General features: G+C 42.6%; 1 protein-coding gene across 2 annotated transcripts in view; it reads left to right on the top strand.

Moving 5' to 3' along the window:
- Positions 1–14,584, top strand: part of LOC139555242 (CUB and sushi domain-containing protein 3-like) — a 773,621-nt gene that overhangs the window by 633,117 nt on the left and 125,920 nt on the right. For both annotated transcript variants that reach the window (XM_071368883.1, XM_071368882.1), the window contains exon 45: positions 4,363–4,443. In XM_071368883.1, coding sequence (XP_071224984.1) covers positions 4,363–4,443 — 81 coding nt within the window. The remainder of the gene's footprint in view (positions 1–4,362; positions 4,444–14,584) is intronic.

Below are 14,584 nucleotides of genomic sequence, written 5' to 3'. Positions count from 1 at the left end.
GATGCTCTTTTGTCCAAACATGGGAAATCAATGGTCTGTGGTAGGGTTGCTTATTTTGGGGAATATTCAGAGGTGGAAACTTTCCGTGGGAATTAATGGGAATATACGGGAATTAATGCAAAATATATACAAATTAATATTAATACCATTTAAATGTAGATGTTTTTTGCATTGGATATATTTACCATATCATATGGAGACAGAAACATAAACCTTTTACCCTATCATAAGTTGACATAATTGCAAATGATTAAATCCTTCCAATAGAAATAAGTAAATTAAAACATTTTAGTTACAAATTGAACTTTAATTAAATGAGTTGACTCTTCACATGGGATGATTTCACTGAACAACAAAAGAAAGGGAATTTTGAATGATTCCCAATGATCCATCGCATCTCCCAAAAACGTTTTCAACATAAAATGAAACTAGAAACTAAAGCTTTGGTTGTCTTCCTCTCAGGCTTCAACGTCTTCTCCCTGGACCTCCTCAATGTCCACCTCTTGAATATCAGACTCTGAGGCCTCATCTTCAGTCACTTTCCAACCTTGTTGAGGATGGCTCGTTGTCAGGCTCAAAAAGCATCAAATTTGCTCGGATGCCAAAATGTTTTCAACCCTTGTATTGGTCAGCCTGTTGCGTGCTTTGGTGTGTGTGTTCCCAAACAAGGACCAGTTGCGCTCTGAGGCGGCTGATGTTGGTGGGATTTGGAATATGATGGAGGCAACAGGGGAAAGAGATCCTCAGATCCTCAAAGTCCCTTCCACCAGGTGGCTGATGAGATACGTTGGCACGACTGCCATATTCCAACTCCGTCCCAAAGCCCTTGCTTGGAAGTGTACTTCGCCAGACTGCCAAGAACCTTGCCGTCATCCAGGCCAAGGTGGCAAGACACGGTAGTGATGTCACCATAGCCCTTGTTGATCTCTGCACCAGACAGGATGCTCTTGCCAGCATAGTTGGTGTCCAACATGTACGCTGCAGCGTGTATGGGCTTCAGGCAGAAGTCTTCCGTCTTTTTGATATATTTCAGAACTGCAGTTTCCTCTGCTTGGAGCAACAGTGAAGTGGGCAGGGCAGTATGGATTTCTTTCTCTTACATTTGCAAGCAGAGTCTGAACTTCAGACAGGATGGCATTGTCTCCCTCAATCTGTGCAATGGCTATTGCTATAGGTATCAAGAGTTTCAGGCTGCTTACCACTCTCTCAGAAAATACATCATCCTAACAGGATCTTCTTGATGGCGCTGTCCATATCGGCAGACTGTGATATGGCCATTTCTTGGAGAGACTCCTTCCCCTCCAGGAACAAGATGACCCCAATGTGTGTTGCTGGGCAGCTTCAATGTGGTGCTCTTATTCTTCTCACTTTGCTTGGTAAGGTAGATAGCTGCTATATAGCTGATATGACCCTTCACATACCTATGACCCTTCACATACCTATGACCCTTCACATACCTATGACCCTTCACATACCTATGACCCTTCACATACCTATGACCCTTCACATACCTATGACCCTTCACATACCTATGACCCTTCACATACCTATGACCCTTCACATACCTATGACCCTTCACATACCTATGACCCTTCACATACCTAATCATTTCCTTGGCTCTCTTGTAGAGTGCATCCATTGTTTTCAGTGTCATGATGTCCTTGAAGAGCAGATTCAATGCATGAGCAGCACAGCCAATGGGTGTGATGTGAGGGTAGGACTCCTCCACTTTAGACCAAGCAGCCTTCATGTTCGCAGCATTATCTGTCACCAGTGCAAATACCTTCTGTGGTCCAAGGTCATTGATGTTTGCCTTCAGCTCATCTGCAATGTAGAGACCGGTGTGTCTGTTGTCCCTTGTGTCTGTGCTCTTGTAGAATACTAGTTGAGGGGTGGAGATGATGTAGTTAATTATTCCTTGCCCACGAACATTCGACCACACTTCAGAGATGATTGCAATACAGTCTGCTTTCTCTATGATTTGCTTGACCATCACTTCAACTCTGTTGAACTCTGCATCCAGCAAAGGAGTAGATAAAGCATGTCTAGCTCACTGTTATAAGCTAACTTTTTTGATGAATTTAAGCGAAATTCCCCAAATTCCAGGACTTAACTTCCCATTGAAAATTTCCGGGAAATTTACTGGAAAGTTTCCGACCCTTTGCAACCCTAGTCTATGGTCTGTGATTTTGCAAGTGGGTCTGCTGTGGCATGGGTGGGAGGATGTGCTTTGCAGTACTGCACTCAAATCATCACAAGTAATAACCAAGGAGACAAAGGCCTCTGGTCAAAAAGTAGTGCACTATATATGGAAAACGGTGCCATTTGGGACATAGACAGAGATAATATATAGACAGAGATAATATATAGACAGAGATAATATACATGTATATATACAGTACCAGTCAAAAGTTTTAGAACACCTACTCACAAATTCAAGGCTTTTTCTTTATTTTTACTATTTTCTACATTATAGAATAATAGTGAAGACATCAACACTATGAAATAACACATATGGAATCATGTGCTAACCAAAAAAAGTGTTAACACAAATCAACATATATTTTATATTTTTGATTCTACAGAGTAGCCACCATTTGCCTTGATGACAGCTTTGCGCACTCTTGGCATGCTCTCAACCAGCTTCACCTGGAATGCTTTTCCAACAGTCTTGTAGGAGTCCCCACATATGCTGAGCCCTTGTTGGCTGCTTTTCCTTCACTCTGCGGTCCAACTCATCCCAAACCATCTCAATTGGGTTGAGGTCGGGTGATTGTGGAGGCCAGGTCATCTAATGCAGCACTCCATCACTCTCCTTCTTGGTCAAATAGCCCTTACACAGCCTGGAGGTGTGTTTTGGGTCATTGTACTGTTGAAAAACAAATGATAGTCCCACTAAGAGCAAACCAGATGGGATGGCGTATCGCTGCAGAACGCTGTGGTAGCCATGCTTGTTAAGTGTGCCTTGAATTCTAAATAAATCATGACAGTGTCACCAGCAAAGCACCCCCACACCATCAAACCACCTCCTCCATGCTTCACGGTGGGAACCACACATGCGAAGATCATCCGTTCACCTACTCTGCGTCTCACAAAGACAAATCTCAAATTTGGACCAAAGGACAGATTTCCACCGGTCTAATGTCCATTGCTTGAGTTTCTTGGCCCAAGCAAGTCTCTTCATATTATTGGTGTCCTTTAGTAGTGGTTTCTTTGCAGCAATTCGACCATGTGGGCTCCCGAGTGGCGCAGCGGTCTAAGGCACTGCATCTCAGTGCTAGAGGCGTCATTACAGACACTCTGGTTCGAATCCAGGCTGTATCACAAACGGCTGTGATTGGGAGTCCAATATGGCGGCACACAATTGGCCCAGCGTCATCCATTTTTGGCCGGGATAGGCCATCATTGTAAATAAGATTTTTTTCTTAACTGACTTGCCAAGTTAGATAAATATAAAATAAATAATAAATACATAAATGAAAGCCTGATTCACGCAGTCTACTCTGAACAGTTGATGTTGATAGGTGTCTGTTACTTGATCTCTGTGAAGCATTTACTTGGGCTGCAATCTGAGGTGCAGTTAATTGCAGACTTCTGAGGCTGGTAACTGTAATGGACTTATCCTCTGCAGCAGAGGTAACTCTGGGTCTTCCTTTCCTGTGGCGGTCCTCATGAGAGGCAGTTTCATCATAGCGCTTGATGGTTTTTGCGACTGCAGTTGAACAAACTTTCAAAGTCCTTTACATTTTCCGGATTGGCTGACCTTCATGTCTTAAAGTAATGATGGACTGTCATTTCTCTTTGCTTATTTGGGCTGTTCTTGCCATAATATGAACTTGGTCTTTTACCAAATAGGGCTATCTTCTGTATACCAACCATACCTTGTCACAACACAACCGATTGGCTCAAATGCATTAAGAAGGAAATAAATTCCACAAATTAACTTTTAACAAGGCACACCTGTTAATTGAAATGCATTCCAGGTGACTACCTCATGATGCTGGTTGAGAGAATGCCAAGAGTGTGCAAAGCTGTCAACAAGGCAAAGGGTGGCTTCTTTGAAGAATCTAAAATCTAAAATATATTTTGATTTGTTTAACACTTTTTTGGTTACTACATGATTCCAAATGTGCTATTTCATAGTCAAAATAAAGAAAAACCCTTGAATGAGTAGGTGTGTCCAAACTTTTGACTGGTACTGTTTATATATATATATAATATATATATAATTCCATGTTCAAAAGAATACAGAAAGTCCCAATGCAATAAGTGATTAACCAAAAATAGGATTACTACTCTGTTGAAATGTTCCTAACATCTTCTTCTTTTTCCTCCTCTTCCTCCTCCTCCATCCTCTTCTAGTATACCAGCTGAGGATCTGCCAAGCGCCCCCGGATGTGGCCAACGCTGATATCCTCATGGAGGACAGGGAGTTTGAAATAGGTAAAGGCCTCCACGTGTAGTTCAATCCAAATATTATCAATTTTTCTAATGAATTGTTTTGGGAGAGATAGGACCTCCTCACCACTCTGTATACTTACATATTGTAGGACTATGAGTTTTCCTGTGCCTGTATTCATAAAGTGTCTCAGAGTGCTGATCGAGGATTAGTTATGCTTTTTAGCTCACAATGAATAAAGAGTATATAGACTGCGGTGGACCTGATCCTAGATCAGATCTGATAAGCTTTGTGAGTATAGGTCCTGGCCTTACTGATACTTCATCCACTGAGGTTATGAAACTGAAACCCTCTCACCAGTTCCATGCCCCTGTATTTCACAACATCCTCCATGTACGTCTCTCCTCTGCTCAGGTAAATGTGCTGATACATGTAGAATGTCCTCACTGAGTATTGATCATGGCTTAGAGAGAGGATAGGCATCCTCCTGTGTGTGTGTGACCCTGACTAATACTATGGGTGGACACACACACACACACACACACATAAATCAAATCAAGTTATATTTGTCACATGCTTTGTAGACAACAGTGAAATGTTTACTTGCGCGTCCTTTTTAAGATGGTGCTAAAGAAGAAGGCATACTCTTTACGTGCCCCCAGCCAATTGTGTATTTTCATCCTTTATTTGCATTGTTTGTAACTTACTTATTTTGTACATATTTTGTACATAATGTTGCCGCTACCCTCTCTTATGCCCGAAAATAACTTCTCGACATCAGGGCTGCGATTACTCATCACGGACTAGCAGAATCCTTTTTTTCCTTTCATGACTCTGACGAGCCCGACACAAAGGATATACTGCTTCCTCGGGAACAGGCCCTGATCCCCGTGATCTGCATGAAGAGGAGGCGGAGAAAGAGGGGCCAAAGGGCTGGCTGCCTTCTGAGAATTCGTAGGCGATCGAATAAACCCCCACTTCCCTCCATTCTGCTAGCAAACGTGCAATCCTTGGAGAATAAAATCGACAAGTTACACATTTACATTACATTTAAGTCATTTAGCAGACGCTCTTATCCAGAGCGACTTACAAATTGGTGCATACACCTTATGATATCCAGTGGAACAACCACTTTACAATAGTGCATCTAACTCTTACACGGAAGATTAAACTACCAACGGGACATTAAAAACTGTAAGCATTCCAAAGACTTTTACAGGATACTAACCTCAACATCAAAACCTTCATTCCAATTCACAATTCCAAAACCTTGATTTTGGACAAAAAATATCTGAATGGACTATTACTACCAAGGATTATCATGAAAAAAACTTCTAACAAGCCAAAACCTGCAGAAGAAACAGAGCGGAACCTGGAAATACCATACAACACAAAACTGAGTGACTAATGTTCAGTCTGAACCTACTTTCTGAAGCCAAAAAGTAAATGAAAATAATCTCTAGGTAATTGTGTTATATAAAGTTTAGTAAATAAGGCTACTAAGCAACCAAGCTGCTTGGAAAGAATCAGTCTGAAATTAGCACTGAAGTGTGAAGTGAGAGGTGTGAAAACACTTGAGCATAACAATGGAAGGGGAGTTTCACAGCCCCTACCTCGCACCCAAATGCAGAGGCCTTTGAAGCTCCCTCAATCTGTGCAGAGAAGATATCCCCCTCAGAATACAACAACCACAGGACAACTTTGTTTGGACGTCGTAAAGGACCATTCACCGACACTGAAAAGATATAGCTAGCTAACGACCTCCTTTTCCACGTGGAAATGGCGGACAGAGACTTGTTAGCTAGCTAGCTGGGATTTTCTACAAGGAATCTGCCTCCAGAAAAAAGCTTCTCCCAAGTGGGTGTGACATCTACTCACGTTGCCTGCTGCTCTGCTGCTTGGATTCCACCTGGCGATCTGTTCACCGTCTGCCCTGGCCTGTCTGGTATAGGTACCCCCGCCACACTCCCCCCTCTCTCCCGAGCTTTCACTCACCTCCAGCACACATTCGCTGTTGGGGCGAGTGACTCTGAACTTACAATGGTTATGTCAGGACCCGGTTACGAACTTGGGTCTCCGGTGTGAGAAACAGTCACTTAGCAAACTGAGCCACTAATAGTCGGCAGAACCCAGAATATGAGGCAGACACAGCAGTACTTGAGACGGTGTTTTAATAAAGTCAAAAGGAAAGTACTTCAGGCAAAAATATAAATCCACAACGTCAAAAGTAATTCCAAGAGAAAAAAGGTAATCCTCCAAGACAAAAGGTAAATCCACAAGGTGGTAGATACCGCAGGGAAAAAACCTCAAAAGAATAATCAAAAATAAATAAACAAGAACAAAAACAGAGTACCTCAAGAGAATCCAACTGGAGTAACAAATGTTCACAGCATCGCTGGGGCTGGGTGCTAACATACATACACAGAGCAAAGAACTGAGGAAAACTAAGGGTTTAAATACATTCAAGGGAAACGAGGCACAGGTGCAAATAATAACTGGAAACAAGGGAAAACAAAATGGTCAAAAAAGCACAATGGTGGCATCTAGTGGCCAAAACCGGAACAATCCTGGCCAAATCCTGACAGGTTAGCCCCAAGTTGTTATATTTTTCTCTTGTGCTTTATGATATTTGCTTCATGACTCCTGTGTGCTTTTTTGTTTATGAACTTGCTTGTTTACCCAACCGTGGAACAGTCTATGTTTAATCCCACACTCGGGACTCAGACTCTCTATTGGTTACACAGACTCTTGGCCTCCCATCCTATTCTAACCACCTCTTGCTGGCTTTGTATTCATGTTACCTGATGAACTTGCTGTACAGTATAATCTTGTTGTCATCTAATGCACATTCAAATGTTATAAATCAACACTGCAGAGCTCTCCCTGTCCTCTGCCGTGCCTTGATTGTATTACTGCTGATTATATCTGGAAATGTGCATGTACATGTACAGGGTGCATGTACACCCTGGCCCATCTACTGTTGCTAGCCCCAATTCTGATTTGTGCTCTGATATCTGCTTCACTGATTTCTGCTCTCGTAAAAGCCTGGGTTTTCTGCACGTTAAAACTAGAAGCTTATTACCTAAAATGGATCAATTGAACGTGTGGCTTCACAGCTCCAAACCAGATGTGTTGGTCATTACTGAGACGTGGTTAAGAAAGAGTGTTTTGAACACTGATGTTAACCTTTCTGGTTATAATCTTTTTCGGCAAGACAGATCTTCCAAAGGTGGTGGAGTGGCTATCTTTACCAAGGATCACCTTCAGTGCTCGGTTGTCTCCACCAAGTCTGTTCCCCAAACAATTTGATTTGCTGGTTTTACACATTAAACTTTCAAATAACTCTTTGTTGACTGTTGCTGGGTGCTATTGTCCTCCATCAGCACCGGCCTGTACCCTAAATGCCCTAAACTCTCTCCTGGCCCCTTACACTAAGTCTGAATTTGTCCTGCTAGGTAACCTAAACTGGGACATGCTTAAACCACCTGACCAAGTCCTAAAGCAATGGGACACCCTACATCTTTCTCAGATTATTACCAATCCCACAAGGTATGACTCCAAACACTCAGAAAAGGCTACTCTCTTTGATGTTATCCTTACAAATAACCCTGATAGGTCAGTCTGGTGTTTTCTGTAATGACCTTAGTGATCACTGTTTTACAGCCTGTGTTCGTAATGGCTGCTCAGTGAAACGACCTCATAGACGCTTGCTAAAAAACTTTCTTGAGCAAGCCTTCCTTCATGACCTCTGTAAATTGGTATAGAATCAGCTTGATCCCCTCTGTCGAAGACACTTGGACCTTCTTTTTTTATATTTTCAGTAGTATCGTTAACAAATACGCACCGATAAAGAAAATGAGAATTCAAAAACAGGTTCAGCCCCTGGTTCGACCATGATCTGGCAGAGTTACTCCACCTTAAAAATTAAATTTGGCAAATCGCTCGGCACACGCCTACTCAGGCTAACTGGCTCTCATTCAGGCAAATTAGAAATAATTGAACTCAGGCTATCCGGAAGGCCAAAGTTAGTTACTTTAAGGAGCAGTTCTCTCTCTGTGAGTCTAACCCCAAGAATTCCTGGAAAACAGTTAAAGACCTGGAGAATAAACCCTCCTCCTCACAGCTGCCCATGTCCGTTAATGTTGATGATGTGGTTGTTACTGACAAGGAGCACATGGCTGAGCTCTTTAATCACCACCTCATTAAATCAGAATTCCTATTTTACTCTGCCATGCCTCCTTGCCCGTCCAACATTTCCTCATCTCCCACCCCTTTTAATGCGACTATCTCTGATGCTCCTCCCTCTTTTTTCCCTGCCCTGCTACAAAGTTTCTCCCTGCAGGCGGTCACTGAGTCCGAGGTGCTAAAGGAGCTGCTTAAACATGACTTCCCCCCCCCCAAAATCTGGTTTAGATTGTTTAGACCCTTTATTTTTTAAGGTTGCTGCCCCTATTATCACCAAGCCTATCTCCAACCTTTTTAACCTGTCTCTCCTCTCTGGGGAGGTTCCCATTGCTTGGAATGCAGCCACGGTGCATCCTTTATTTAAAGGGGAGATTAAGCTGATCCTAACTGTTATAGGCCAATTTCTATTTTGCCCGGTTTATCAAAAGTCTCTCAGAGTGCAGTGTATAAAGTTCTGAACACCTACAAAACAAAGGTCAAGTGGTTTTGTAAGAAGAGTTCCCCTCTCCCCACCGGTGTGATTACTACTGAGGTAGTCACCTCATACAAGTACTTCTGAGTATGGCTAGACGGTACACTGTCCTTCTCTCAGAACATATCAAAGCTGCAGGCTAAGGTTAAATCTATACTTGTTTCCTCTATCGTAATCGTTCCTCTTTCACCACAGCTAACAAACTAACCCTGATTCAGATGATCATCCTACTCAGGCTAGATTACAGAGACGTAATTTATAGATCGTCAGGTAAGGGTGGTTTGAAGCGGCTAGATGTTCTTTACCCTTCGGCCATCAGATATGCCACCAATGCTCCTTATAGGACACATCACTGCACTCTATACTACTCTGTAAACTCATCTGTTTTTTTTTATAAAACCCTCTTAGGCCTCACTCCCCCCTAGCTGAGATACCTACTGCTGCCCTCATCCTCCACATACAACACCATTCTGCCAGTCACGTTCTGTTAAAGTTCCCCAAAGCACACACATCCCTGGGTTGCTGCTCTTTTCAGTTCGCTGCAGCGAGCGACTGGAACGGGCTGCAAAACCCACTCAAACTGAACCGTTTTATCTCCATCTCTTCATTCTATATCTGCTATAGACCACCCTCTGCCCCCAGCTGTGCTCTGGACACAATATGTGAACTGATTGCACCCCATCTATCTTCAGAGCTCGTGCTGCTAGGTGACCTAAACTGGGACATGCTTAACACCCCAGCCATCCTACAATCTAAGCTTGATGCCCTCAATCTCACACAAATTATCAATGAACCTACCAGGTACCACCCCAAAGCCGTAAACACGGGCAACCTTATAGATATCATCCTAACCAACTTGCCCTCAAATACACCTCTGCTGTTTTCAACCAAGATCTCAGCGATCACTGCCTCATTGCCTGCATCCGTAATTGGTCAGCGATCAAACGACCTCCACTCATCACTGTCAAACGCTCCCTGAAACACTTCAGCGAGCAGGCCTTTCTAATCGACCTGGCCCGGGTATCCTGGAAGGATATTGACCTCATCCCGTCAGTAGAGGATGCCTGTTTGTTTTTTTAAAATGCCTTCCTCACCATCTTAAATAAGCATGCCCCATTCAAGAAATTTAGAACCAGGAACATATATAGCCCTTGGTTCTCTCCAGACCTGACTGCCCTTAACCAACACAAAAACATCCTATGGCGTTCTGCATTAGCATCGAACAGCCCCCGTGATATGCAACTTTTCAGGGAAGTTAGAAACCAATATACACAGGCAGTTAGAAAAGCCAAGGCTAGCTTTTTCAAGCAGAAATCTGCTTCCTGCAACACAAACTCAAAAAGGTTCTGGGACAGTGTAAAGTCCATGGAGAATAAGAACACATCCTCCCAGCTGCCCACTGCACTGAGGATAGGAAACTATAATTGATCCACTATAATTGAGAATTTCAATAAGCATTTTTCTACGGCTGGCCATGCCTTCCACCTGGCTACCACTACCCCGGTCAACAGCACTGCACCACCCACAGCAAATCGCCCAAGCCTTCCCCATTTCTCCATCACCAAAATCCAGTCAGCTGATGTTCTGAAAGAGCTGTAAAATCAGGACCCCTACAAATCAGCCGGGCTAGACAATCTGGACCCTTTCTTTCTAAAATTATCTGCCGAAATTGTTGCAACCCCTATTACTAGCCTGTTCAACCTCTCTTTCGTGTCATCTGAGATTCCCAAAGATTGGAAAGCAGCTGCGGTCATCCCCCTCTTCAAAGGGAGGGACACTCTTGACCCAAACTGCTACAGACCTATATCTATTCTACCCTGCCTTTCTAAGGTCTTCGAAAGCCAAGACAACAAACAGATTACCGACCATTTCGAATCCCACCGCACCTTCTCCGCTATGCAATCTGGTTTCAGAGCTGGTCATGGGTGCACCTCAGCCACGCTCAAGGTCCTAAATGATATCTTAACCACCATCGATAACAAACAATACTGTGCAGCCGTATTCATTGACCTGGCCATGGCTTTCGACTCTGTCAATCACCACATCCTCATCGGCAGACTCAATAGCCTTGGTTTCTCAAATGATTGCCTCGCCTGGTTCACCAACTACTTCTCTGATAGAGTTCAGTGTGTCAAATCGGAGGGCCTGTTGTCCGGGCCTCTAGCAGTCTCTATGGGGGTGCCACAGGGTTCAATTCTTTGGCCGACTCTCTTCTCTGTATACATCAATGATGTTGCTCTTGCTGCTGGTGAGTCTCTGATCCTCCTCTACGCAGACGACACCATTCTGTATACTTCTGGCCCTTCTTTGGACACTGTGTTAACAACCCTCCAGACGAGCTTCAATGCCATACAACTCTCCTTCCGTGGCCTCCAACTGCTCTTAAATACAAGTAAAACTAAATGCATGCTCTTCAACCGATCGCTGCCTGCACCTGCCTGCCTGTCCAACATCACTACTCTGGACGGTTCTGACTTAGAATATGTGGACAACTACAAATAACTAGGTGTCTGGTTAGACTGTAAACTCTCCTTCCAGACTCACATCAAACATCTCCAATCCAAAGTTAAATCTAGAATTGGCTTCCTATTTCGCAACAAAGCATCCTTCACTCATGCTGCCAAACATACCCTCGTAAAACTGACCATCCTACCGATCCTCGACTTCGGCGATGTCATTTACAAAATAGCCTCCAATACCCTACTCAATAAATTGGATGCAGTCTATCACAGTGCCATCCGTTTTGTCACCAAAGCCCCATATACTACCCACCACTGCGACCTGTACGCTCTCGTTGGCTGGCCCTCGCTTCATACTCATCGCCAAATCCACCGACTCAAGGTCATCTACAAGACCCTGCTAGGTAAAGTCCCCCATTATCTCAGCTCGCTGGTCACCATAGCAGCACCCACCTGTAGCACGCGCTCCAGCAGGTATCTCTCTGGTCACCCCCAAAACCAATTCCTCCTTTGGCCGCTTCTCCTTCCAGTTCTCTGCTGCCAATGACTGGAACGAACTACAAAAATCTCTGAAACTGAAAACACTTATCTCCCTCACTAGCTTTAAGCACCAGCTGTCAGAGCAGCTCACAGATTACTGCACCTGTACATAGCCCATCTATAATTTAGCACAAACAACTCCCTCTTCCCCTACTGTATTTATTAATTTATTTTGCTCCTTTGCACCCCATTATTTATATCTCTACTTTGCACATTCTTCCACTGCAAATCTACCATCCCAGTGTTTTACTTGCTATATTGTATTTACTTCGCCACCATGGCCTTTTTTTGCCTTTACCTTCCTTATCTCGCCTCATTTGATCACATTGTATATAGACTTATTTTTCTACTGTATTATTGACTGTATGTTTGTTTTACTCTATGTGTAACTCTGTGTTGTTGTATGTGTCGAACTGCTTTGCCAAGTCGCAATTGTAAATGAGAACTTGTTCTCAACTTGCCTACCTGGTTAAATAAAGGTGAAATAAAAAATAAATAATAAAATTGCATGCTGTGTTTTCATGTGTTGCTGCCATGCTATGTTGTTGTCTTATGTCTCTCTTTATGTAGTGTTGTGGTGTCTCTCTTGTCGTGATGTGTGTTTTGTCCGATATTTTATTTTTTATATTTAATCCCTGCCCCCGAACCCCGCAGGAGGCCTTTTGCCTTCTGGTAGGCCGTCATTGTAAATAAGAATTTGTTCTTAACTAACTTGCCTAGTTAAACAAAAGTAAAAAATAAAAAAAATGAAGATACATTTGAGGTTATGTACTGTACTGTACATACCCACCGCCTCGACTCAGTCTTATGTAGCAACATTTGAAATTGTGTTTTTCATACATTGGATAAAAGTGGAGACTCAGAGCTACAAATATCATACACTGCAGTTGAGGAACAATTGTAAAGTAATTCTGCTTTGAAAGTTGATAAACTTGTAGCCCCACTTTTGAGAAAATGGCCCTTGAATATTTGGTACACCTACTGGAGAGCTTTTCCCTGTCTACACCTATTCAGCATCGTTCACGCCCTCTTGAGCCTTAGCTCCACTCATCTCTTTAGGATTCACATGTGAGGCCATGTGCTAAACAGAGTAAGTAAGGTAGTGTAGTAAACAACAAAAGATTTCAAGACTAAAAGTGGTGAAAGTAGTAGCCTACAATATGGAAAAACTCCAGGTAAAAATACACTATCTAGTCCTTGGTCTGTATCCTAATCTGACTTTGAAAGTGTCCAGATAAAAAATATTAAGTAAATACTTAATACCATAAATACCATAATTATTAGATGATGCTTACCCAGACACTTGTCTACAATGATGGGTCATGTGAAAGAAATGCTATAACCACCCCCCAGCCACATCTAGCTAAGTGGATGAGTCACTATTGTCTAGACATGTACGTGGGTTCATGAAATATAATAGATGGCCGTAATCACTCCCCAGACACAACTTGATGGTCATATAATCATTCTCTTGCGAAGTGGAGTCTTTTGTTTAGACATGTAGCTAGCTAGCTAGCTAAACAATGAACCATAATCTCAACCAACAGCTACAGTACAAACAGATTGTCATAGCTAGCCACTATGCAAGAAATGCTGGAGTATGAATCTGCAGGTAGCTACAACTAAGCAACTAGGTAACATTTTTGCTAGCTATAACTAGCAATGCAAATGGCTTTCTGAGATACGAGTAATTACTACATAGATTATACACACAACCTTAGCTAGTGAGCCAGCAAATTAACTTTCGCTAACTAGCAAACAATACAGTTTAACTTGCAATGAAAACAACTTTCTGTCAAAATTAGACACGTATAATATCTGAAAATGTAGCTAGTCTCTTACCAGTAAACATGGATGAACGCTTCACGGGAGCGTGTTGTTGTGTTAAGTCAATGACCTTGTACAGAAAGTAGTCCATCACTTTTTCCCACTGATCTTTGTCGATAGTTTCTGCTAAATTCTGGGCAGCAATGCTGTTGAGAACAGTAGTAACACTTTTGCAGATCTCCAAGTCATGGTAGCAAGGATTATCTACACATACTGAGCAGCTCATGTTATAGACAGAAACGTGTTTCATGTCAGACTAATCCGAACTCCCATCCATTATCTCAGCCAATCATTGCTAGTGGTAAATTTCCTATCTTTTTCCATGGCTAAACCAACTATGCTCGTAATTTAACAATTTTATACATATTTACAGATGGCATACAAGTTTGTTATTAAGGCACATTAAAATTCACATGTTCTAGAAGGCATTTTGATCAGATTATATATATATTTTTTCTAAATGAAATGCCTCTCCTGTGAAATAGTGACGTGCGACATACGCCTAGTTTCCTGAAATGAGTCACGTATAGGTAAAGCAACAGCGCAGGTGGTGTGTGTGTGTGTGTGTGTGTTGGGGTGTCAGTGTAAGTATGTGTGAGTGTGTGGGTAGAGTCCAGTGTGTGCATAGAATCAGTGCAATTTAACAGTCTTGTTTAAAAGTCTTATGGCTTGGGGGTAGAAGCTGTTCAGGGTCCTGTTGGT

The sequence above is a fragment of the Salvelinus alpinus genome, chromosome 26 (genome assembly GCF_045679555.1).
Source record: "Salvelinus alpinus chromosome 26, SLU_Salpinus.1, whole genome shotgun sequence".
Lineage (NCBI taxonomy): Eukaryota > Metazoa > Chordata > Actinopteri > Salmoniformes > Salmonidae > Salvelinus > Salvelinus alpinus.
This window is presented reverse-complemented; position numbering and strand designations above follow the sequence as displayed.